The sequence below is a fragment of the Mytilus trossulus genome, chromosome 6 (assembly GCF_036588685.1).
Source record: "Mytilus trossulus isolate FHL-02 chromosome 6, PNRI_Mtr1.1.1.hap1, whole genome shotgun sequence".
NCBI lineage: Eukaryota > Metazoa > Mollusca > Bivalvia > Mytilida > Mytilidae > Mytilus > Mytilus trossulus.
Genome location: NC_086378.1, coordinates 75,686,058 through 75,708,620, shown reverse-complemented (window position 1 = coordinate 75,708,620; position 22,563 = coordinate 75,686,058). Strand labels below are relative to the sequence as shown.

The 22,563-nt window shown below is 31.1% G+C and overlaps 2 protein-coding genes across 2 annotated transcripts; one reads left to right on the top strand and one right to left on the bottom strand.

The window, feature by feature from the left end:
• Nucleotides 1-7,987: 7,987 nt before the first annotated feature.
• On the bottom strand, nt 7,988-12,129 carry LOC134721849 (uncharacterized). Its single transcript, XM_063585098.1, has 3 exons — nt 11,998-12,129; nt 10,382-10,519; nt 7,988-8,609 (listed from the first exon to the last, which is right to left on the bottom strand). The coding sequence occupies exons 2-3, from the start codon at nt 10,457-10,459 to the stop codon at nt 7,995-7,997; spliced, it is 693 nt and encodes a 230-aa protein (XP_063441168.1). The 5' UTR covers nt 10,460-10,519; nt 11,998-12,129; the 3' UTR covers nt 7,988-7,994.
• A 14-nt stretch (nt 12,130-12,143) lies between these two features.
• LOC134721848 (uncharacterized) lies at nt 12,144-22,053 on the top strand. The gene is made up of 6 exons (XM_063585096.1): nt 12,144-12,272; nt 14,866-15,043; nt 15,725-15,896; nt 17,082-17,205; nt 19,487-19,615; nt 20,906-22,053. The coding sequence occupies exons 1-6, from the start codon at nt 12,238-12,240 to the stop codon at nt 21,237-21,239; spliced, it is 972 nt and encodes a 323-aa protein (XP_063441166.1). The 5' UTR covers nt 12,144-12,237; the 3' UTR covers nt 21,240-22,053.
• Nucleotides 22,054-22,563: the final 510 nt, after the last annotated feature.

Below are 22,563 nucleotides of genomic sequence, written 5' to 3'. Positions count from 1 at the left end.
CAAAATGTGATAATTTCTTTTACATGTATTTTTTTTATTAAAACAACATAAAACAGTTATATTTTATCTACCAGTATATAGATGTATTATACATATCAACACAGTATCTATATATCTAACATTTTACATCATTTTGGTTGCCATTGTCACGGCCATAACTACCTATGAGTAAGTTGCCTCCCCTAAATTTTCTACACCAAAATTGTTTTTTTATGAATAAAATGAAATATTGACAATATGTACACGAAGAACTTGAATTTATATAATAAACAACACAGGTTTACAGTTTTAACAGTTTTATCATGATACGCCATATATCTGTCATTTTCCGGATTTTTGATCGAAAGTGAACCATTTCAGTATTTTTTTAAATGTTTTTTTTCGTGTGGCGGTCCGTCTGTTATTCAGTTAAGCTGGTTCTCGACTGACTACTACACTTTGTTCATAGTTTGAATGTAGCAATAATGCAAGCGGATTTCCAGTTTATTATTCAGTATTCGTACGAGAACACATATGAAACTTTGCTTTTGACAATTTTGAATAAAACTTAACTATTCACATTTATTTAGGGGCTCAATTCAGCAGAGGAAGTTCCCTTTGTATTGTGAATCTTTTATGACATCGGAAATTTGTTACCGGATGAATCAGCTGTTGGGTCATTTTTTTAACGGTGTCTCCCGATCGTACGATAACATTATGGTCAATGCCTAAGTAGTTAAACACTCTTATTCGTTGTAGCAGGGACTTTCTATACTAGTAAGTAAAATATTATAATACATTTGTAATACTAGTATTGAAAGTCCCTGGTTGTAGTTATATACATGTCTGTTCAGCTTTCAACAATATTGAAATTCAAGGTCCTCGATAAAAGAAAATATCTTGCGTTCTATGATCTTGCTTTATATGTTTTTTTTAACTTACCAGTTTGATTTCTAACAAACATATCTTTAAATACAGATAATAATTATTTGCATAAAAATGCTTCCAGGATCCAGCAATACTGATGTTTCTTAAAGTAAGGAAATCGAAGGAAAACGGGTCATTTTGAGCCATATTGAGAAAAAAATCCGCGCTTACAATGTATTTAATGTTAATAATCATCGTTCTAAGTACAGCCTTCAAGGCGGAGCCTTGGCTCAACCAGAACAGCAATCTCAGCTTGTTTTTGCATAAAAACTGCTTCCAGGTTCAAGCAATACTGATGTTTCTTAAAGTAAGGAAATCGAAGGAAAACGGGTCATTTTAGCCATTTTACTGATAGAAAAAAAATGGCAGGGGGCTGGCCCCCCCCCCCCCCCCCCCCCCCAAACCCTCTCTTTTGGGGGCCTCAATCAGCGGCCCAAAACCCCTGCCTCCCCTGAATTCGAACCCTAGTTACGGTTCTGATTGTTGGTATAATTTTAAGTTCTGATTTTTCTAATACCTGCAGTTTTTATCAAATGGTGCAGTATGATACCTTTGTACCTTACTGCTCCAGTATTTTTTAAACACCAATCAATCAATCAATCACTATTCCAGTCTTATATTTTGTACAAAAAATATTCTACAACTTGTTTGTAGTTTTGACCTACATGTACATGATATGCTTAAACTACTGCAGGTTTGGGAAAAGATTCATATGTATCATGGTAAATCAATATTAATTGACAACAACCTTTTAAAATTTTAAGTGAATGTTCTTTAAAATTAATACTTTTCCCTACATTTTATGTTTGGATGAATCAATTTACTACAAAGTGTATTTCGACTTGTATTTTATTGTACTGTCTTATTTATTGTATTTTTTTTCTTCTGAAATTTACTGAAAATCATTCAATATATGCAAAAATAAAAGAATTTATATAATTGTCAGATTTATGAGAAAAACCATTTAATAATAAATTTTTGAATTGTATTTGAAAACATTAATTGGTGCACATTTTTCTACGGAAATATACATACGATGCAATATTTGAATTTGATGTGATTGTTCCATCCCTAGTTTAGCAAGCTCAAGGGGGATAATCAAGATTTAATGTATCAATAATCTTAAAGTAACCAAGGATTTGTATAGTTTTTAGCAAATGTAATAAAGTATCATTATTTAATAGCTTATTAATCTTCAATAAGGACATGGTAACATATTTGACAGTGGCGGATCCAGAGGGGGGGTTCCAGGGGTGCGCACCCCCCCTTTATTTTTGCCGATCAACGCATTTGTATCGGGACATATGTTTTGCACCCCCCCTTTGTCCTGGGTTAGCACCCCCCCCCCCTTTCGAAAATTCCTGCATCCGCCCCTGTTTGAGCTAAAGAGGGCTTTACTGGGGTTTTTTAACAGAAAATTGTCAAATAAGAAAGGTTCTAACTTTCAGGCATTGGACAACAACTAACATATTAGGGATTTTGAATTATAGGCTAGAAATATGATAGTTTGAATATTGTACTTTTGAAACTTCATATTTCTTAGGATGCACATGTAAATGTATGGTTAGTAGTGCTTAAAATAACCAAATCTGAGATTTTTATATGGCAGTTGGCATTATAACTCTGCACCTTCATTAGTAAAATCAAGGATGTTTTTCTATTTTATATAAAAGAAGAGGTTCATTAGATTTATTTTGAACCTAAAATTTACAAATAAAGAAAAGATGAATTACCTCAGAATTTTTTATTTCATTTGTTCACAAATTTATACAAATCATTCAGCATTTGAAATTATCAAATAAGTCTAATTATAAAGATATATGTTTCATCTTTTCTTTTTATTTGTTTTTGGAAAGTTTGCTATAGCTTGCTATTGCTACTTTCCATAGCCATCGGCCTCAAACTTATGGTGACAGATTATTGCCATTTATTCTGATCCGAGATAATTTAGTACTGGTAATAGTGATTGAATTCTGATTCTTGGAAGGTTCTTTTAAAATTTTGATTAACTTCTAATTTGACTGAATATTTAATAAAAAAGAATTGAATGTTCACCGACGATTCAGATGAATTTAACTTCATTTTGAAAATGAGTATCTCAAACACTACTTCGCGGATCTGCCATACGCTGAAGAGAAAATCACAAGAAATCTACGCCAGATTGCATCAGTTTCCTTCATGAAAATTTCATGAATGAACATTTTCCGCTCTACTTTACCTGTTTACTATGTACGTACGTAAACGTGGTAAAAGCCCGAGAGTATCGAAAGAATCGGGAATGAGGGGCAAGCCGTCGGATAATTTGACAAGTGATAATGGTTGGTTAAACAAAACACAGGTGATAGAATATAAAATACTCGATAATTTTATGTGTTATGTCCAATGTCTCAGTAATTGACGAGTACAGGTAAATACGGTACCGGCTTTCATAAAAAGAATAATTTTAAAATGCATTGTTTTTTGCCAGTCTAAACATCGATCGAAAGGTTTTGATGCCAAAAAAACTTTGAAAACTTTTAATTTCGTAATTTATTAAATTAAATACATTCCAATGTGGATATAAGGGCCTTCACTCGTCCAGCATACACAAGTGGATCAAACTGACAGCAGAAGAACATTGACCAACGTCAATTCTTCTTCAGTCTCCTTCCAATAATTTACATCATTATACTTATACCATCTCTGGTGTATTATCGCAAATTCGTATCATATAGCATCCATATAAAAAGCAACCAGGTCAGCATCTACTTCTTGAGTAACATAGCTCAGGGTATGAAGAAAAGTGCTGTAGAAATGATTAAGGTTCATGAAATTATGATGATGTGTACCCTTTGGCTTAAAGGCTGCATTTCACCTCAAAATTTATATAGATTACATACAAACATGTGCAAAGCATGCCCTATTTAAATAGAAATTCAATTGCTTTGTTATCCAAACACAGAGGCAATGATTACCATAATATATCAAACGAATGGCTTACAACCAAAAAAATAAGAATGTAGCGTATATAAACCTTTTATTCATGTGGTCATACTGCTGTTGTTATGCTCCCACCGTATTGAGTTTTATCTTTGTTCTTCTGTAAGTATTTACATTCTTCCCTTACTTATAAGTACCTCTGTATATATCCAAAAATTCGTTTCTGTTCTCTTACTTTTAATAGGTTGCCTGAACCAAATTGTATGAAACTGATACGCAATGCTTATAACTACAATTCACAAGTCAAGTTTGAATTTTTGTTGCGTAACTTGTACCATTCTAGAAAAGTTGCTGGAAATTTAAGTTCTCTAAGTATAGTTTGTCTTAACCAAATGTTATGAAACTTATACACAATTCTCATTACCACAAACACTGATCAAGTTTGAATTTGTGGATTTATACTGCTCTAGATAGGGTTGTGCTTTGTTACAATGAAACCAGATGCTCTGCAGGGCACAGCTTTATACGACCACAGAAGTCGAACCCAGAACAGTTGGGACCAGTATGGACACAACATTCAAGCTTGATACAGCTCTGAATTTGGATTGCAATCAAATTGTTGACATAACATATTGGTTTCTGACACAAAACAAATGTCAAGATCTTACAATTCTATTGCACAATACTGTATAATTAGAATGAATACACAATGTTTATTAACCCATAATTCAGATCAAGTAAAAATTTTGGTAGTGTCACATTTACAGTTCATGAGTTTATAACGTTAATGCTAGCGAGGGCATCATTTGAGTCGCATGGACATGTTCCCTATTTTTGATAAAAGCCTTTAATATAAATTCACTTTCTTTACAGTTTTATTGATTTAAGTTACCTGTAACTGCCTTATTTATAAGTAAGGATGCAGTATTTGTTGCAAAGAACCAATGCTATCCAAAAGAGTTCAAAGAATGAAAATGTATTAATAACTATAGGCCACAATAAAGGTCGTCAATAATGAGAAATGTTTGTACCATATACATGTAGAAAGCTTTAACAGGCCCCGATATGAAACATGTGGAACAATTCAAACAAACAAAATTGCGTGTTAATTTACTAAAAACAAATATGAAGGACCTAAACCATTAGAAACATACTAATTCACAGGCCCTTGAAGTTGACATGGCATTGGTACTTAAAGAAATTAACAGCGCTTTCTGCATGTATATTTCATTATTTTAGATCTACAGTCATGACAGTTTAAGGTTGCAATCATGAGAAAATATCAAAACTTTTTATGATAAACATAAAAAAAGTGATTTTTGATAATTACTGATGAGACAATGGTTTAGTTTAAAACATCAAAGCTGTGATGAAATACATATTTGAAATAATACACGTCTATAACATTTTTGGAATAATACACAGCTAAAGTTGCAAACTTTCCAGAGGTGCTATCCAGCACTTTGATTTCTATCTTTTTTTTGTGATGAACTCATCATTATTTATGTATTCACCTTATTATCAAAATTTATTTTTAATGTATTAAATTCTTATTTGTATACAAGTATTATTTTATAAACAACTCATGAAAGTATTAAACTATTTATATCTTTACAGCTTTTCATTTATTTCCACATGCATACACTCTATTTTCTGGGTGCTGGATTTTTTTTCGCTGCTTTGAAGATCCATTGTGCCCTTCAGCTGTTGTCTTCTCTTTGGTCAGATTGTTCTCTTTGACACATTCCCCTTTTCCATTCTCAATTTTATTTGCAAATACTCTAGTCTAGGAAAACTATATGGCAAACATAACAGAACAAGATCTCAGTCAACATTGCCAAACAGTCAGTCAAATTATTACAGAAATTATTGACTTTGAATGATGATTTCCCAAATGATTTGCAAAACAACACCTATTTTAATGTGTCCAAATGACATAAAAAATAGTCACCGCTTTAAATAAAAGAGTTGCTTCTCTTGAATAAAGTTTTTGTGTTAGCTATATTTTAATTGAGAGAAACAGTAAATAGCAAAGAAGATTTGCAGAACAAGATGTACAAAAGGTCAAATGATTGAAAACATTAGTTGACTCCTTACTATATTCTGTGATGACCTTGACCTATTTTTTGCAGGAAACTTTCACAAATATACCTTAGTGTATTGTATCAATTTAATTTTGAAAAAAGATCCAATACTGTTATGGATGAAAATATACAAATATGCAAAGTAAAACTCCTTCAAAAAGTCAACATTACAAAAAAAGAACTATACGTGTGCTCTGAAATGGTAGTTTTTCACCCTTCTCATATTTTGGTATCTAACTGGTGACATTTGTTAGTAATGAGTTGTAAATGAAAAAGGTGGAGACTTTCACATGTGGAGCAGGATCTGCTTATCCTTCTAGAGCACCTCAGATCGTCCCCAGTTTTTGGTGGGGATTGTGTTTGCTCAGTCTTAGTTGTCTATATTGTGTTTTGTGTACTATTTGTCTTTTTCTTTTTTTAGCCATCACATTGTCGCTTATTTTCAACTGAGGGGTTTGAATGTTCCTCTGGTATGATATGCCTCTCATTAAAAATGTGATTTCAACTTCTTTGTTAAGAACATTTAGTTTAGTAGTCTCCATATTTTGAGATCTAATTATTAACAGTAAATTGTAACACGAAATTGCACAGATGTAAAAGAGCAGACACCAAAGGCAGAGGCCTAGTGATGGCACTAGCTTTTATTGGTAATATAATATAAAAAAAAAGAAGATCTGATATGATTGCCAATGAGACAACTCTCCACAAGAGACCAAAATGACACAGAAATTAAACAACTAAAGGTCACCATACTGCCTTCAACAATGAGCCATACAGCATAGTTAGCTATAACAGGCCCCGAAATGACAATGTAAAACAATTCAAACAAAAAACTAACGGCCTTATTTATGTACAACAAATTAACTTTTTTGTCAGTAGTTAATCAAATGTGTTGTCTTTATCCGTTTGAGTTATATATTTGAATGTACAGTATACTTCTCATTCCAATACCAGAGAATTCAGGGTGCCTGAATCTCTCACTCATCTTGGAAAGTAAGCAACATCCAAATCAGTTGCTAATGTGGAAACCATCTTTTACATACTTAAGTCATAGTGAGCATTTCACAGTTTTCTAGATCTATTGTAGTTGTCAAAACACACACTATTTTTAACCTACCAGTAGTTTGTCGAGGCTTCTCTTCCACATGTAAACAAAAAAATCTTTTCTCCATGAATTTAGAAGTACATAGGAGAATATTATAGGCATGAAAATGACAAATTATGCGTACACAAACCAAACCTTCCACATTACATAGTATGATGGAAAAGAGAAATGTTGCAGGATACATCAATAAAACAGTCCATAACAAGAATGTGTCCCCAGTACACGAATGCCCCACTCGCAAAATTATTTCTATGTTCAGTGGACCGTGACATTAGGGTAAAAACTCTAATTTGGCATTAAAATTAGAAAGATCATATCATAGGGAACATGTGTACTAAGTTTGAAGTTGGTTGTACTTCAACTTCATCAAAAACTACCTTGACCAAAAACTTCAACCTGAAGCGGGACAGACGGATGGACGAGAGGACGAATGGACGCACAGACCAGAAAACATAATGCCCCTCTACTATCGTAGGTGGGGCATAAAAATAGAGAGCACACATTTTACGATTGCTTTAACAAATGTTTAATAATTTTGATTGAAATAACTTTTTCATTTTTTGTGTCATGAAAATGAGGTCTTTGCCATAGACATATGCCACAGACAAACATCATACCACAAGACTGCTGTATAAGAGAAATGAATTATCCAGACCTCCTACCCTTTGAAATGTAAACCCTTCCACAACCAGTTATGCTAGACATAATTGCTAGATAAACATTTATATGTCACATTTTGCATTCAAATTGTTGCAGACAAGACCATGAGAAGGCACATACCTTGCAGGCTACCATACAATTGTCTACAAGAGACAAGTGCCTATAATAATTTCAAAGCTTCAAACTGCCCAGAGTATCATTACAAGTGGTGAATAAATTTCAAAAAGGTAAATTGTTTTTAAAAACACAAAATCTATTTAATTCATGCATTAATACAATGCACTATACAATTCATGCATTAATACAATGCACTATACAATTTATTTATCTTCATTTGGAAAGTTTTTATTTTCTTTGCTTAGAAATTTCTTATGTCCATATATTTCATTGTAGAACTGGGATGATGAAAAATCCATTATTGAAAGTACAAATGGTCTCTCCTTTATTTTAAGGTTCCCTTTAAGATAGTTGTGATGTATTTTATTTCTGTATTTCCAATCATTCCTAACGATGTTATCTAGACGGAAAGTAAATTTCTCCTGTAAGAAAAACCACTTCGGTCTAACACCTACATATAAATCAGTTTTCAAATTTTTATATATTCTCAGCATCGTACATCGATTAATAACTAATAAACAACCAAGACATAAGCCGATACAGGATGTGACTCCAAAGAAGAATGCAGGCTGATCAGTAACTGTTTTGATCAATCCACCATATGTGTATACACCTCCTGCTATTATCAACAAACTTGGAAATATCATAAGAAAATATTGTTTCAGTCCTTCTCCATTTGTGTTGCAATATATCAATGTAAAATCCTCTGGCAGTTTGTCATTGTCAACTCTGTTGAAAGGGTTTTTTGGAAACATGCGAGCACATCTCTTTTGGGTTAACTGAGATCTTTCACTGGGAATAGCCAAATCAGAAAGATTCTGAAATGAAAGAAAAGTACTGTGATAATAAGGATGCAATTCATCAGATATCATGATTATAATTATCTCCTCTTTCTTTAAATTATAATATGACCTTCAGAACTTCATTTTTAGCGTAGTGTATTACACTACGACTGTATTGATAATATGCAGTCACAGTTATTATAAGTTCACACACTCAAATCTTGATGGACTGCAGGAAGATTTTTTCCTTCATGGAATATTCATTTGCACCTTTTGAAAGTAGTCCGTTTTATTTTGAAGCTTTTGTATACATTTATTTTTTGACATTTTGTTGAGCAAAATATTAATTTTTGGTCTGTTTTTGAACAAGGTTATTTTATTTTCTTCAGGTCATTCCAGTACAGAACATTCATTTCCAAAATCCTCCTGCAAGTCTATCACATATTATGGTAACTAGATGTATCTCCAATAATCTAACATAGCATTTTACAATAGTTAACATTTCAACACTGAACCTGCTAAAGACATGGATATTTGTGAAACATAGATTCATTTGTAGATATAATACATACATAGATTTAGTAAAAAAAAACCTTATTTGGCATGTAAGTCACATTAAAGGATAAGGGGTCGCGAAAGGTTAAAATTGGCCCTAAATTTTTGATGTTTTTGAAATCTGCCAAAAAATTACAAATTTTGCATAGAAATAGTTGTGATAATACTTTTAAGACCAAAAAAATAATTTTGCCACCTTTCTTTTAAATTTATGAAGCTTATGATGACCCCTGTAATACAAAAATGTAAGCAATATTTGTATTTTCGGTCAATTTTGGTAATTTATTTCCATAATTTTAACTGTTTTTGACATCCATCCATGATGAAAAAAAAGTTTTAATTTATTGATGAATTCTATATCAAAAATTGGAATCTTTTAAGTACAAAACATTCTGGATCATACATGTAGGTGGTGGCCAAGGTTTTCCTAAAGCTTTTAGGTCAGAAAATTGCACATTATCACCATATTTTAACAAAAATGTCCAAAATGGACCTACATTGGAAAATAATATTTACTTTTATGAAAAGAACCAATTTATTTAGCACTAAGGCTTTTGAAATAGACACATTTACGAATCAATTTGTGACATTTATGATAAAGTTGATATTTTAGGCCATTTTGTGCCATAAGTGAACCTTGTCCTTAGTAATTTGTGATGATATTACTTTTCTTCTTTTTTTCTGATGTATAAGCCTCCTATCTTTAGGAACATCCCTTATCGGGTAAAAGAAAATAGTAACACTGATAGCTAAAAGGGTAAAATTTTAATTTTAAAAAGAGTGTTAGACACAAATGTGATAAATCAGAGAATCAAATGTGATCCAGTCGATATGCTCTATGTAGTTTGTGTGCAAATACAAAGATAAAACATTATGGATGGCAAATAAGTTCAAAGAAGCCAAGATAATGTAAAAGAAAAAAAAATATATTTGGAAGTGAATCACCATCAATCACCAGAATTCACTGTGAAAATTTACAACCAAATGACCAAGAGAGATATTTTTCTGAACTACATTGTGTAACTATATATTTGAACATTACTCATTCAGGTTTCACATTGATTACAGGAAGTAAATAAATACATATAATAGAATTTCCAGTAACTGCTGGCTGCAAATGCCAAGTTGATAAGTGCTTTGGGTCAATGGTAATTTTATAAGATACATTTGGTCACAATTGTTAAAGATTTGATTTTTTAGGGTCTTATAAGTTGGTTCATTTTCTTGCTACCCTGAATTAACAACACAATTACCCAGGTTACAGCACAGCAGGTATTTCTTAATCTACCAAATCCTGTCTGCCTCATACATCTTAACAGTGATAATGCCATACTAAGGAAAAGTCATCAACATCTATGCTTTGGTTCTCAATGTAGTATACATGTACATGTCTGAAAAATAAATAAATAAATAATTTTTTTTCATATTTTGTCCTTTATTAACATCATAAAGATTGATTTAACAAATTCTTGTAAAATTTAAGAACAATCTTAAGTTTGATTGAGGACAATGTAACTCTTTAAATTGATCATTGCTCATTTTTTCTATTTTTGTTGTTTACATGTTTAGTGGGTATTTGATGCATTGACAATTCAGTTTGATAAGTATATATACATGTAGCTGCTCAACCACTAAATGACAGTGCTGCAAAAAATTGGCAATGTGGGTTAAAGATGCACTTGGTATACATTATATAGTGGATACCAAATAGAAAAAAAGAAAGTATACAAGTTTTAGTGAGAAAATCCAGTTTAAAATTCTCCTCAGTATACATTATTTGACTTTTTACAAATAAACATGTAAAATAATATCATAAATCAAATTATTTTTATGTTCTAATTGAATATGTTCATATAACAAATGGACAAAAAAGTTCTGGAAATCTTTGAATTCAGTATTAAACAGTTACCATGGTTACCAAAACTCCTGAACTGAACCATTGACAAATTTCAAGAATATTTTTGGTAATGGCATTTATGAATAAATAAGAAAATGATAAGGATTTTGGAACATGCGACTCAGTTTTCATCATCCAATAGATAGATTTTAATTTTACCAGGCAGAATTAATTACAGAAATGTGTCTGTAGTTCTGTCTGATATTGTTCCCAGCATGCCATTTTTTATTCACATATATGCCAAAACCAAATACATTTGTAAACACTGAAGTTACAGAATTCTTTAATGGTTCAGTTTTAAATGAACTCGGAAACAGTTACCCAATTCCTTAACGTTACCATGGTATAACACAGAATTCAGAGATTCAAGAACTGGTATTAAGAGGTCAGCTGAACGACCCTTTCAAGTGCGGGAATTTCTCGCTGCATTGATGACCTATTGGTGATCTTCTGCGATTGTTTGTTCTATGGTCGGGTAAAATTGTTGTCTCTTTGACAATTCCCCATTTCCATTCTCAATTTTATTTATTCATCAAAAACGAGTACAGACTAACCTGTGCTATTTAGAAAGTTTTAGCCTGGCATCCACTACCACTAGATTATAGTAGTAGATATATAGTTCACGCACTTAGTGTTTTAGAAATATAAAATCTTTTTGGGATTTTGATTTTAAGCGAGTCTTCTTTTAGTTCAAATAATTATGACGTCTTGGAAGGCTATTTTAAATTTTGCTTTGACACCTTCCTGCCATGAAAGGCGAAATATAATAGCCTTTCAAGATGTCATAATTATTTGGACTAGTTATGATGACCATGTTTTCAATGTTACTGTATACCAGATCATTATCATCAAGGATTTGTATAGTCTAACTATACAAATCCTTGTTCATTTATCTTGCAAAGGAGGATTTATCGGGTGCATTTGTGTTATTTGTTAAACAAAGTTAATTGATTGATTTTCTTAATACTATACCGAAGCTGTTTTATATCCTTAACCTTTCCGCATGTCAAAAAGTTTGGGTTTGTGTAGCGACAGGGAAAAGAAACGAATAAGAACGTTTTGAAAAAATAGTCCGGATTTTTAAATTCCGATTTTGTTTTGGACTTTAGAATCTAAATTCTACCTTGACCTTTGGAAGTGCTTGGAAACTGTAAACAATAGAATTTTCCAGGTTTCTTCGGAGATTCGTTTATTTGTCCCATACATAACAAAATGGTATTAAAGAAAAAGAAAGGAGGAAAGAAAAAGTAAAGTTCTGTTATGTGTTATGATAATTTTATAATTTAAAATTTTTGTGGGGGTTAAAACACAACTGCACAAGTAAGAATGCTACTTGTTTCTACCCATATGAGGCATAGGGGTTTGTTACAATTACCGGGTTTACTATCTATACGAACTCGTGATTTTGTAGGTGTTCATATAGATAATAAACCTGGCAATTGTAACAAACCCCTGTGTATGAACTTCACCTATGAAGGTTGGCTATCCATATATACAAATGTAGACGTATTTACACTTGTATGCAAATTAGTCCGCCATTACATAACATCACACAGGTTCCCGTAAACTTTGAATTCATAATTCAAAATATTTGACGTCACAACTAAAAAGTGATTGTTGCTTGACGTCAAAAGGTTATTTGGAGGTGATATGGAAGCAAGTTAACTCGTACCAACGGAAACTTGTACCATGTTAACTCGTACCAAAAAAGTTAACTCGTAACACAGGAAAGTCGTACCACTGCAAACTCGTACCATCAAAAATATATAAAATATTAAGAATGTTTTTGGTAAACTTAATAAAACTAATGTTGAATTACTTTTTTCTATCCAAATTTTTATAGACAGGGAACATTAGCTACAAATTGGTCATTGTACTTTCAAATTATATACATTTTACAGACTTGAGAGGTATTGAGTGAAAGTAAATTACCACAGTCGCTTGAATTTTAGTGATATATGTATGAAAAAAAATTAAAAAAAATACTGTTATATGTATAATATAGGTTACAGTATTTTTTTAATTTTTTTTTCATACATATATCACTAAAATTCAAGCGACTGTGAAATAACATACATCATAAAACACCATTTAAATGCATTTAAATAAGTTGGTACGAGTTAGCAGTGGTACGAGTTTGCAATGGTACAAGTTTTTGTAAAGTGGTACGAGTTGACGTTGGTACGAGTTTACAATGGTACGGCATAACTATAATTCGGTGATATAAGGTCATTCGGAGGCAAAATACAGCTAAATACCAAAAGTGTAAATACGTTTCTAATAAATTGCATGAAGAATCTTCATATACATCATGTATCATGTATATTAGACATTAGACATTATTTTATAATACCAATCATGGGCCCTCTTCGGGCAAGATACAAAAACATCATAATACAATGATTATATAAACTGAAATACACAATAGAAAGCAAACAAGTGCATGTGACTCGTTACTAAGCCTCTATCACAAGTAAGTTGTACAAATGTATATATGTGTCATTGAATAGACCTGCTGCACAAATATATATTTGTTGGTTAACACAACAATATGTATTCTATGAAATTTGATATCAGCTCAGGTGGATTTTGCTTTGTCCACCAGCCCACAGTGGGAGTGGGCACTGGGTGGGCAAAATTTCTAGCTTGTCCACACTGTCTGTCAACGTATATATTTGTTCCGCCTAACAGAAGTTCCAATGGAAACTTTGTTATAAACATTGTCATACTATCTATTCCTGTTGGAACAAATATTCTATACCATTTATTCCGTTAGGATCATATACTGTAATATTTATTCCTGTGGAAATAATATTCTAAATATTGTTAAATCAAAAGACTTGCAAGTGTAATCCATTGAAAACATCAGATAAGTATTTGTAATCAATATTTTTACAAAAAAAGAGATTATAGCTTGAGTGGGCTGCCGGGTAACACGAATGACCGAATAACACTGTTATTATCCGAATTACACTTATAATGACCTAATAACACTTGAAATTTTAATGTTAGCACATATTGGTGACCTTTAAACATTAACTATTTATTAAATAATAATGTATTATCGATGTATTTTATAAGTTAAAAATGATTTACACAGAAAGCAGACAATTTCATAAAGATCATTTCGAATTTAGTGTGAACATCAAACATGGTGGCCATTTAGATTTTCGTGGTCACCATATTGGATGTACACACTAAATTTTAAAAGTTTTTCATGAACTTATCTGCTTTCTGTAAATCATTTATAAGTTACAAAATACATTGATAATATTATATGCTATAATTTAATAATCAATGTTTAAAAGTCACCAATATGTGCTAATATTAAAATTTTAAGTGTTATTCGGTCTTTACAAGTGTTATTCGGTCATTTGAGGTACTGATGGGTTGCCTACAGTGGGCAGATGGAAAAAGCAAAATCCACCTGACCCGTTGTGTACATGTAAGTGGCAAATGACAATCACGGAGAGGTTCTTTTCTTGGGACATCAGAAAATCTTTTCAAGTGTAATATTGTAAAGAGAAAAAGATTTAAAACAGCTAGTTTGGCCCTGACACATATATTTTCTGATATTTTTATGCAATTCTTAGGATTTGTTCTTTGTCCTTTTCAAATAAGAGAATTTTAACATTGAAGAGAAGGAATTGGTTTTGTGTTTGCCAATAACAGGATTTTCCACCAAGTATGCATGCAACTAAATGGATGTTGCACTGCTTATTTTGTTGTTGGATTGCCACCTTACTCAGAACATTCAACATCTTATCTTATTTATTTCTCACCATCACATTAATTATTTAGAGCTGTACATGTATGTAATAAAACTTATGTTAATTATAGGAAGTTGACATCAGGAAAGTCAATAGATAAAGATGACCCTGGGGAAATTGATCCAGGTACGTTGATTTCTGTAACAAATCCTGATGGTACTGTAGATCTTAAAGAAAAAGATGGAGGAAAGAAAAAGAAAAAGGGTAAAAAGAAGAAGAAGAAAGTGTCATTGGCTGATAAGAAGTTGGTAAGTTATATTTACTTGGAAATATTAAAGAATGACCAAGAATACTGCAGAATGTAGAGGGGGAGGTTAAAAAAATAATGCCACAAGCATAAGTTCATTTGACTAATTATTGTCAGGAATCATGTCATTTGTTGTCATTTTATTGTCAAGTTTTGTGTTTTAATGGATAATCTTTTCTAAGCTTGTTAAGACTACTATTTGAAATAACAACAAATGTATGGTATAGTAAGATGGGAATAAAATGAGCTAAGGTACATGAGAACCAATAATCATATTTGTCCATGCTACATAACAGGAATAACAGGAATTAAGAAAGGTCCACATCGATTATCGACATTTATCTGACTTGCATAGAAGTTTGTACTGGAACATACATTTTAATGTCATTGGTTAAACTAGTGTTACATGTGCTCAAACATTTTCAATTGCCTATCTAGACATCATGTCATTTTAAAAGTAAATTACATAATAAATACCTTTACCATGCAGCAATAACAGAATGACCCTTAACTCAAACATTGAATGAAAAGATGACAATCAGAATAATATTTATCATACTTAAAAAAAGGATAGATGCTCAGACTTGTCAAATTTTAGAACAGAGATGTAAGTTTACTTGATCTTAGTACAGAAAGGAAGTTCTTAACCTATTTAAATACAAACTTATATTTATAATTTTAGGAAAAACTAGAAAAAGAGACAGAAAAGTTAAAGAAGGAGAAACCATCATTTCGTTTATTTATATACGAAATGGACAAATGGTTAAAATCTAATGCAGTAAGGATCCAGCAACTTTTCAAAACATATGATTATGAGGGAGAGTGTATGCTTACTTATGATGAATTTAAGTCAGGTAAGAAAGATTATTTAATGATCTTTGATATTGTTTTAAAATACACAAACTTGAAAGTTTAATGAATTGTAGTTGACATTAATTACTTTAAATTCAATTGCAGCATATTGTTACAAGTACAATAGTTTAACTATGATTTGTAAATATATATGTACAACATGTCAACTACTGATCAGTAACACATGTGTGATTTCTAAGTTAATTTACAAAAAATATTTATTTTTAAATTGATTTTATTGTTATGTCCCACCTACGATAGTAGAGGGTCATTATGTTTTTTGGTCTGTGCGTTCGTTTGTCTGTTCGTCCGTCAGTTCGTCCCACTTCAGGTTAAAGTTTTTGGTCAAGGTAGTTTCTGATGAAGTTGACGTCCAATCAACTTAAACTTAGTACACATGTTTCCTATGATATGATCTTTCTAATTTTGATGTCAAATTAGAGTTTTACCCCAATGTCATGGTCCACTAAACATAGAAAATGGTAGTGCGATTGGGGCATCCATTTTCATGGTCCACTGAGGATAGAAAATGAAAGTGCAAGTTTCAGGTTAAAGTTTTTGGCCAAGGTAGTTTTGGATGAAGTTGAAGTACAATCAACTTGAAACTTAGTATACATGTTCCCTATGCTATGATCTTTCTAATATTGATGTCAAATTAGAGTTTTACCCCAATGTCATGGTCCACTAAACATAGAAAATGATAGTGCAATTGGGGCATCCGTGTACTATGGACATATTCTTGTTTGAAGATAGATTTAAAAACATTTTACATCAATTTCATGGTCTTTCTTTGCAAAATATACACACAATTTGAAAGAATTCAATCAGTAATATTTCATTGTTTTAAAAATTCCAATAGGGAACATACTTTACATTATTGTAGTATTAAACCTATTTTTAAGATGTTTTGGCCATTGGCCTTCTTTGTTTTCTTTCTTTTTCTTCTCAACTACATGGCTGACATTTTTACTTTTATAGTCATTAAGATGTAATTAGACTAAAATGATTGTACATGTTCTACATTTCAGAAATAAAAAGATATGAACGCTTTCTAATTTTTATCAATTTTCCCTCATGATCATGGTTCAAAGAGCCAACGTTTAGTGTACCTTAACATAAGAACTAATTAGAACAAAGATGTTTTAGGGGTTTGACATGTCTATTATTCTGTTTAACATCTATTTCAGGAATGTTTGACTTGGAGATTCCATGTAGTGAAGTACAATGTCATCTGTTAGCAAAGTTATTAGACAATGAAAATAGTGAGGAAATTGACTACACAGAACTACACAAAGGACTTAACTATGCAATGTAGGTTTGAATTAAAAGTAAAATGGGATAAACATCAAGGGAATTAATAGCACCATTCAAATACACTGGAACTGAAAATTGGTCAAATTGAACTGTCCAAATTTTATTTCTTTGGTTTCCAATCTTATAATATAGATAAACTTGTACATGTTATATCTTGATGAAACCCTTTTGTGTATAGTTATATTATTTTAGGGACATTCAAATTCTCAAATAGCTTGAGTCAGATGTTTTTAATGTGACTTCATGTGATATAAATTACCATCTTTTCATAGGGCTAAATGTTGAAAAGCAAAAATGAAAAAAGCTGGCAAAATTTAAAGGTTGTTTTTCAAACACACCATTTTTCTAGCAGTCACTGGTAAAAATGTAAAAATTTGATTCAAATTAAAGGGGGTACCAAACTGCTTGACTAAATTGTATAACTTTGACCCTTTGACAAAAATATGATTACAAAATATGTTAATGATAAATCTATGAAAAGTCAAGAGAGAATATTTTCCCACCAAAATTCCATTGGCTAATATCATGAAAACAAGCACGGCGACCTCTATATTCTTTTTGCTCTTTGGATTCCTTTATTAATCCCCTATCTATATACTGTAAACCAACTTGTTTTCGCGAGCGATTTATTTTCGCGACTTTCGTGTGTAGAAAATAAAGCGAATTGTCGCGAATAATTCAATCTTTGATCTGTCCTTAATAAACTTCAGCAGTGAATCAGAAAGTCGCGAAATTAAATAGTCGCGAAGTGGTCAAGAAAGGGTTAAACGCAAAATAAAGTATCCGTGAAAATTAGTTGGTTTACAGTAAACTAGTGTTTTGAAAAGTTAATTAGGGTACTTTGAAACTGAGCAGCAAACTCCCTTAACTAAAGAAAGTGTTAATTTTTTAAGAGTTATCTCCCTGTAGTGTTATGTACCACCTTTATGTGCATGATAAACTAGTTATGTAAGCAAGTGTGGTGAATGATGAACTGGGTTTCCTTGTACAAATCTTTGTCTGTGCAGGCAACTGATATTTTATCTTTTATCACTTAATTTTATTCATCTTAAATATGTAGAAAAGATAACATGCAAATGATATTGAAATTTAGGAAATACCCTTTTAAAATGAATTTTTAGTCAGAACTTAGAAAAACTTTAATGCGATAAAACTGTTTCAGAAGCTAATCTGTTATCTTTTGATGAATCTAGTTTGTATGAACACATAATACCCAATATGCCATCTTTATATAATTTTTTTTGGGTGTAATTAAAATTTGTCTTATTTAACCCTAAATTTGAATTTTTAAAACGTCTGGTAAAATTAAAATTAAGAATGGAAATGGAGAATGTGTCAAATTTCAACTAATTTGAGAATAAAGAACAAAATCTTTGTATATTTGTTTAGGACAGTAGGTTAGAGGTCAATGTCTCTTTACCTATTTTCCTTCATTTAAACTAAGCTTGTTAGCAGGCCTTACAATTAACACCAAAATTGAATGAAAAATAAAATCCTGACTCAAAAATCTGTAACCCTTTTCACAAAATCTAAGTGTAAAATTAATCTTAAGCAGGCCCACGGGTATAAGATTTTCAGAAAAAAATAAACTTTTATTTTACATTACAAATTTTATTATCTACCTTTAGTAGTTGTAACTTTATCATATGTTACAAAAATCATTCCAAAAATTCAATTTGTGTTGACCCCAGGTGACTTTAAAATGTTGATATCATTGAAAAAGCTCTAAATTATCTCCCTTTGGTGCAAAAATGCCATTTTTTGTATTAAAATTGAAATATCTTTATAAACTCATCGATGACCTATATTTTTTATTGTTGTTTTTCGAATAAGCTGTACATAAACTAAATAATTGTAAAATTTAAGCAATTTCTGTAATTAAAGTTCTTTATTTATTTTGATATTACCGCTATTTCTCCTATTAGTTCAACAGAAAAAGGACATTAACAAAAATATAGGCTTCCTTCGAAGGCAGATTGTGAGCGTAAATGAACGGTGACCCCATTTTTTCATTTCATTTTTCTATTAAGGATAAGGATAAAGTTCATTTGTAGAAAAATATAGCGAAATCCTATATTAGATAAAAAAAAAATCATTTATACCATTGAGCCCCCTAAGTACGCTAAAAGTATTCAGTTAAATTGTTAAGGAATATTTTAGACTTACGATAAAGTTTACATTTAAGAATTTTTGTGAAAAGGGCTACTGTTTCTTCTACAAACCTATATAGATTGCAACACAGCATATGCACTCAGGGTGTTTCTTTCTTCTTTTGTAGTGAGGTAGATGAAATGGAACAAGAAGAAGAAGAAATGGAAAAAGTTTTAGATGTAACAAAGAGAGATTTAGATCATTGTAGATCCTGTAAAATGGCCGTCGTACAACCTCCTGGTATTCCATTCTGCAGGTAATTAGTAATTAAAATTCAAAATAACATCTGATAGGCAAGTTTTTTTTCATTACATAAAATAAATGGAAGACCGCAACACATTGCTGTATTAAGATCAAACATGTCAATGGGTGGGGAAAAAGTCTGTACTACAAGCGTAACTGATTAAATTAGAACAAGCAAATCGGTGTAACTTTCTTATATCTGTTTTGATAATGGTGATAAGGGCTTTCTGTAATTTTTGTTTTATTCTCACATTTCTTGACCACTGTGAGAAAAATATTTCCCATCACTAATTATTTAAAAGGCTTTGCTAGCCTTGCGCTTTAAATATTACAATTCTAATGTCTTGAGTGGAGAAATATTGTAATACACTTGTTGCAGTGTTGGATTCTATATTCCTTACCTTGCAGTAAGATGTCAACTTTTCTCTCTATGAAATGTCTTAATACCAACTTAATACATAGAACTGCAATACAATACTGATTATCATGCTTTTGGTTTATGTGCATGTAGGGATAAACTAATTGTTGATAATTGTTATAAGACATTTAACCTTTTATATTCTACACAAAATAATTACCTAAGGTCAGGCTAAGGACAAACTGAAATAAAATGAAAATCAGTTTGTTGCGTACGGTATAGTTAAAACTATTTATACAGAAATCATTTATTTCATGTCTTATCAGTTTGGGAAATTTTAAAGGAAGGGTAACTGATTCAAAATGAACACTTCTCATAAAAAAAAGCCAAGAGATATCACTGATCTGTCTCCCTTTTAGTGATCAAGTATGTTTGCTCTCAAAAATGTTACAGAATTATCTCCCTTTGACTGATTAGAGCGTTATACACTTAGTGCTCAGTTTGTCTGGAAAACAAATGTGTTGTTGAATTATAATATCATGAATATTGACAAATACCAATTCTAGACAGTATAATAATTTTGACTGGATGATACAGGTTTATAGATATCATACACTAAAGGTCATATTTGTTCTGAGTAGAAACATTAAATGCAAGCAAGTTTATTCATTTTGCTTTTTATAAGATCTAGTTATTAACTTTTATCTATAAACTGTTATATTTTTTTAGTAAAAAAGCCCATTAGAGACTTGTTAAACTGATTATTATCTTATAACTATGATCTGCTAAAAAATAAAATAAGAAAAGAGACAAAAATAAGTTGATAGTACCGTTCTTATCAATCCCTGAAATACAAATTTTCATCTCATGCAAATATTTATTCAAACTTAAATGCATTTAATTGATGATATTCATAATATGATATAATATTTTTTTTTTTTTCAGGGATGTTTCAATTAATCTAATTTGCATAACCTTCAAGAATACATCAAAACATCCTTCACATATAAACGTGACAGCTAATGGTTTCACAACAATATACAGTCTTATCCAGATGATTATAAAAGACACAGGTATTGCTTCTACTAAACTGTCCATATTCCGTGACGACAGGCGAGTCGCTGAATCTAGGATCGAAGAGGATACAGAGCTGAGGGAATTATGGGGAGACACAATGGACGAACCTGACGAAATAGACTTATATTACGACTATCGAGTGGAATTTACCGAGTGCCCTATTTTACTCTGTGATTATTATTTTGTTGATCTTGATAATTGAAAACCAAAAATCATTCGAAGCATTTGATTCTAAACAAGTTGATTGTATTTACATGATTGATTACAAGTAAAAGCGTGAACATTTTTTATGAAGAGTTTTGACTTTTGGCTTGTAGATTAAAATCAAAGTCAACAGAATATATTTGTAAGGATAAAGATTACCAAATGTGATATTTTATAATACAGTTTAGGTTACTGTCAATTCAGAAATTATTGTGATGTTTATTGCGAAAAATGCCACAGGGTTATATTATAATTGCAATAATTTGAACTCACATTTTTTTTTTTTTTTTATATAAATTGAACAGGATTTTTCTCAATATCGCAAAAATTAAACTCACATTTTAGTCTAAAATGACGAAATTGCAAAAATGAATGCATGCAATAATTTCGGAATTTACAGTAAGCTTTTTGATATTTAATCAGACATTTGCAATTGTTTTATTGTCAACTTATTGTTCGAAAATGTAATCTGTTGCAAAAGTGTATGTGTTAAAATATAAAAGAATATATTCTTATGAAAATGGGTTAGGTTAAATAAGATGAATGTAATTGGATGAAAAGAATGATATGTAAATATATAAAAAGGATGATATGTAAATATATAAAAGAATCTTGTATTTATTGAAAACTATTAAAACAAAAGAATATACACTTTTTGTTGGTAATAGTTCCAGATGGCAGACAGAAAGATATAAATAGAATGGAATTTGAATACTTATTTCTCCAACATTTCTGTATTCATTTTCAGTATAAACATGTGATACCATCAGTTTATTATAGAAAATATATGTTTGCTTTTAATTATGAGTGGAGATATTTTTATGTTATTTTTTTACAATATTTAAGTAAAATGTCATATTCACAGTAAACAAGTTTTTTTTTTTATGCACCATCTAGGCCATACTAGGAGCATCTGTCTGTGCCTCCATCTGTCTGTCCATACATCTGTGCATCCCAAAGTTGGTTTCCGTTCTCTAACTTCAATTTGCCTCAACCAAATGTTAAGAAACGTATGCACAATACTTATTACCACAATACTCAGAGTACAAATTTTGGTAGGATTACTTTTGCTGTTCTTCAGTTATGTCCCTAAATAACTTTGTATGATATGCAAGCAGGGGCATCATCTATGTCCCATGGGCACATACCTTATGTATTTGCCTAAACTTAAGTAACAAGATTACAAAGCTTGTAAGTTGTTTTAAACAATATTTATTAGCAACTGGCCAAACAAAAAGGTACAAGCTAATGGTCAAACAAACAGATTCCAGCTGATGATCAAACAAATAGGTTAACAGCTGATGGTTAAACTAAAAATATAC

What these genes read in the sequence shown, in the direction of transcription:
- LOC134721848 (XM_063585096.1), top strand. Translation starts at nt 12,238, where the DNA reads ATGGTATTAAAGAAAAAGAAAGGAGGAAAGAAAAA. An exon ending in CATTGGCTGATAAGAAGTTG is followed by an intron (nt 15,044 to 15,724) that starts GTAAGTTATATT and finishes TTATAATTTTAG; the next exon opens with GAAAAACTAGAAAAAGAGAC. An exon ending in AAAGGACTTAACTATGCAAT is followed by an intron (nt 17,206 to 19,486) that starts GTAGGTTTGAAT and finishes CTTCTTTTGTAG; the next exon opens with TGAGGTAGATGAAATGGAAC.
- LOC134721849 (XM_063585098.1), bottom strand. Translation starts at nt 10,459, where the DNA reads ATGGCATTATCACTGTTAAGATGTATGAGGCAGACAGGATTTGGTAGA. An exon ending in CCTGCTGTGCTGTAACCTGG is followed by an intron (nt 8,610 to 10,381) that starts GTAATTGTGTTG and finishes CTTTCATTTCAG; the next exon opens with AATCTTTCTGATTTGGCTAT.